At 42.8% G+C, this 4,755-nt stretch overlaps 1 protein-coding gene across 1 annotated transcript; it reads left to right on the forward strand.

The window, feature by feature from the left end:
* Positions 1 to 262: 262 nt before the first annotated feature.
* LOC307109594 (olfactory receptor 52E8-like) lies at positions 263 to 1,204 on the forward strand (the record flags this gene model as incomplete). Its single annotated transcript, XM_079788407.1, has 1 exon — positions 263 to 1,204. One exon carries the CDS (start codon positions 263 to 265, stop codon positions 1,202 to 1,204), a length of 942 nt encoding a protein of 313 aa, XP_079644533.1.
* Positions 1,205 to 4,755: the final 3,551 nt, after the last annotated feature.

The raw sequence follows: 4,755 nt of genomic DNA on the forward strand, positions 1-4,755 counted from the left end.
CGGAAGACCGGACGACCAGACACTTAGCATATTAGGCTTTTATTATATAGGATATTAATGAAAGTAAATGAGAGAAAGAGAAGTCTAAGAGAAAACATGATCTTACTTCTGTGTTCCTAGATAAAATGTACCAATTACATCTTTTTTTGTTGTTGTTGTTCTTATTCACTATTAGCAGTATTGATGAGGCACTGGGAACCTTTATACAGAACAAAAGATTCCTTCAAATGAGTGGATGTGACCATCAGAAGCCCTTGCCAGTATGTCTCCAGCCAATACATCATGTATTCACCCCTCATCCTTCCTGCTGCTGGGAATCCCAGGATTGGAAAATATGCAGCTCTGGCTTGGCTTCCCATTCGGTATAGTGTATCTAATAGCCCTCTGGGGAAATGTCATCATCCTCTTTGTGATCCACACTGAGCACAGCCTTCACCAGCCTATGTTCTACTTGTTGGCCATGCTGGCTCTCACTGACCTCGGCCTGTCCACTGCCACCATTCCCAAAATGCTGAGCATCTTCTGGTTTGGCCTCAGTGAGATTGCCTTTGGGGGATGCTTAGCTCAAATGTTCTTCATACACCTGTTTACGGGCCTTGAAACATTCATGCTTGTAGCCATGGCTTTTGATCGCTATGTTGCCATTTGCCACCCACTTCATTACAACACAATTCTCACCAACAGAACTATTTGTATTATTGCTGTTGGAGGCATGTTGAAAAATTTTGTGCTTGTTTTTCCACTTGTATTTCTCCTTTTAAGGCTTTCATTCTGTGGGCATAATATTATACCCCATACCTACTGCGAGCACATGGGCATTGCCCGTCTGGCTTGTGTCAGCATAAAGGTCAATATAATATTTGGATTAACCCTTATCTCCATGATACTTCTGGATGTTATTTTGATTGCTATCTCATATGTGACGATTCTACATGCTGTCTTCAGACTCCCATCCTGGGAGGCCAGGCTCAAAGCTCTCAATACCTGTGGTTCCCATGTCTGTGTCATCTTAGCTTTCTTCACTCCAGCCTTTTTCTCCTTTCTGACTCACCGATTTGGCCACAATATTCCACGTTATATCCACATCCTCCTGGCTAATTTTTATGTGATAATTCCTCCTGCTCTCAACCCCATTATTTATGGCGTGAGAACCAAGCAGATTCGAGACCGGGTGGTAACAATCTTCCTTTTTAAGGATGTTTGACTCTGAGCACTTGATTTGGAAATATTCCTTAAATCTTTCCATCCTTCTCATCCTTAAAAAGGGGAAGTATCCTTAAGCTATTATAGACTAAATGCTTTACAGAATATGATGTGAAACACAATGTTCTCTCAGTTATGGGCAGCATCAAATTGGAGATAAATTACATAGCAAATATTTGTTCCTAGACTAAATATAAATATTATTTTTAAAATAAATAGGTACCATTTATTTCTGTAATGGTTATTAAAATCAGGGTTTGAAGATAAAGACTTATTGAAACTCATGTACAGTACTAGTAAACAGTCTATTTATTTATTTTTTAAACAGTCTCTTTATTTAGAATTCATTGATTATGGTAGAGGAGTGCTATGTTGTCAAGAACTATCACAATTGTAATGGGACTGACTACACAATGCTTGGTGTGTGTTCCAGGAGCACTAGTCAAAGAAGTTAAACAAAGATCTTGTTTCTTCCATGGCATAGCTGGGTCTTTTAATTATGTAACCAGATGGAAGAAATAATCAGTAAGCCATATAGGCATTTTGTACTTCATTTTTATAAATTTTGAAATAGCAACTGCTATTTCATAGAGTCAAATATCTGAAAGGACCTGTGAGACTTCACAGGGTATACTCATTTTAGGCTTTCAGGTCAAGGTAAAGCACAGCAGGAGAAAGAAACAGATATGACAGGTAAACACAACTTCTGAGACCCTTTCTCAGTTGCACAGGATGTGCTTTATCTTTAACTAGAGGCCCAGTGCATGAAATTCGTGCATGGGGTTTGTGTGTCCCTCAGCAAAGCCTGCACTGTCTCCAATCTGGGAACCCCTCGAGGGATGCCTTATTGCCTGTTTAGGCCCAATCCTGGTGGGCAGTCAGATATCCCTCTCACAATCCAGGACTGCTGGCTCCCAACCACTTGCCTGCCTGCCTGCCTGATTGCCCCTAACTGCTTCTGCCTGCCAGCCTGATCACCCCTAACCACTCCCCTGCCAGCCTGATCAATGCCTAACTACTCCCCTGCTGGCCCTATTACCCCTAACTGCCCTCCCCTCCTGGTCTGGTCACCCCCAATGGCCCTCCCCTGCAGGCCTGGTCCCCCCCCAACTGTTCTCCACTGCAGGCCTGCCCCCCCCAACTGCCCTCCCCTGCAGGCCTGGTCCCCCCTAACTGCTCTCCCCTGCAGGCCTGGTCCCCCCCAACTGCCCTCCCCTGCAGGCCTGGTCCCCCCCAACTGTCCTCCCCTGCAGGCCTGGTCCCCCCCAACTGCCCTCACCTGCAGGCCTGGTCACCCCTAACTGCACTCCCCTGCTGACCTGATTGCCCACAACTGCCCTCCCCTGCCAGCCATCTTGTGGTGGCCATCTTGTGTCCACATGGGAGTGGCCATCTTGTGTGTTGGAGTGATGGTCAATTTGCATATTACCCTTTTATTAGATAGGATGTGAACCACCCTAAATTGTGCAAGCCAAGGCACAGTTTACTCAGGGTCTTTTAAACCTTACTGGTGGCATAGTCAAAACTATGTGTGGGCCTCATTCAATCAGTTGAGTGCCTGGATAGAACAAAATACTGACCTTCCCCAAGAAAGAGATAATTCTGCTAGCTGCTGAGTATATGTCTTTCAATTATGCTGTCTGAAAATGGGTAAATAACCACAGGATGGTTCTGGGGACACATTAGCTCCCTGTGAGATGGACCTGCCCTAAAACTCCATTGATCAACTGACCTTCAGAAGTCTCTACTCTGCATGTACAGACTTTATATATATATACTAGAAGCCTGGTGCACAAAATTCATGAATGGGGGGGGTCCCCTCAGCCCAGCCAGCACCCTCTCCAATCCAGGACCCCTTGGGGAATGTCCGACTGCCGGTTTAGGCCCAGTCTGGGTCTAAACCGGCAGTCGAACATCCCTCTCACAATCTAGGACCACTAGCTCCTAACAGCTCACCTGCCTGCCTGCCTGCCTGCTCGCCCATAACTGCCCGCCCCCCGCTGACCTGGTCATTCCTAACTGCCCCCTCTGCCAGCCTGGTTGCCCCCAACTCTCCCCCCTTGCTTGCCTGGTCAACCCTAACTGCCCCCTCCACCGGCCTGGTTGCCCCTTACTCCCCCCCTCCCCTTCCGGCCTGGTCGCCCTACACAGCCTGCTGTTCAGTTGTTTGGTTGTGCCTCACTAACTCCCCTGCCGGCCTGGTCACCCCACACAGTCTGTTCTGTTGTCTGTTCAGTTGCGATGGTCACTTAGGCTTTTATATATATAGATATATATATTTCCCAGAACACACTATTGAGAAAATGATAGAAAATGAAAGCTCTGGACTGAGAGGAGTTACATGCAACACATAGATAAGATAATGAATTTTTATGCAGAATATGAAAAAAATTTACAAGTCAATCTTAAAAAGACAAAACCTTATTAAAATAAGGTAAAATTTTAATATATATTTCACAAGCAGTACACAAATAGTCACTAAGCATATGAAAAGATGCTCACCATTATTGGTCATTAGGGAAATATAAATTGAAACCACAGTAGATAGCAATACAATTAAAATGGCTAAAATTAAAAAGACTGGCACTACCAAATGTTAGCAAGGATATGAGCAATCAGAACTCTCATTCATTGCTAATTAGATGCAAAATGAAAAAATATTTTCGAGGACAATTTTGTAGTTTTAAAAATATTGTTTAACAAATATCTGTCATATGACCCAACTAAAGTACTCCTTGGTATGTACCCCCCCAAAAAAAAACCACACACACACAATTGTTCACACAAATACTTGTACCTGGATGTTCATAGCAGCTTTATTTGTAATAGTTTCAAAATGGAAAAACACACACACACTGATAAACATACATGATTTTTCAACATAATTACACAAGGGGAAAAAACTTTTTGATATACAACACTCCGCACATTATACTATATATGTATCCTAAAATAACTAGTCAAACATATTTCAGTTAATCAAGAAATGAGCTAAAGGTAAGAACTCAAGGTGGTGCAAAATTAGCCATCTCCATCTCTGACATTCTCACAATCCAGGTATCAGGTCTAGAGCTTTCTCCTTTGCATTATCTCTGGACTTCTGAATGGCAATCACAGCACCTTGTACTGCTGGGCCATTAATGAGTGAGGTGGGTGAGCCCTGTGGGAAGCTTGGATGGGCTCAAGAGAATCTCAGGGCTTAAGAATCTTTCAACCTACAAGATCATCCAGGAAAGAGTGACTGAGAGAATAAATTTAGGTAACTAGCTGGAGAAGCACAAAAAGCAGTTCAAAAGAAAAAGAGCTGTCAGAGGGGATCCCACACTCAGATGATACTGAAAACCACCAGGATATGTGGAAGCAGGCAATGTATATGTATATATCAACATAGCCTCAATATATAAAATATTAACTAAGAAGCAAGGAAACATTAACAAAACAAAATGAGACATTTAAATACATCTATTATCATTAACAAATCTAGAGATTAAAATGAATAAAGAATAGTGAGTTTAACAAACATAATTTACAAATTGTAAAGCTTGCAAAATA

The sequence above is a fragment of the Cnephaeus nilssonii genome, assembly GCF_951640355.1.
Source record: "Cnephaeus nilssonii genome assembly, chromosome: 13".
Classification (NCBI taxonomy): Eukaryota; Metazoa; Chordata; class Mammalia; order Chiroptera; family Vespertilionidae; genus Cnephaeus; species Cnephaeus nilssonii.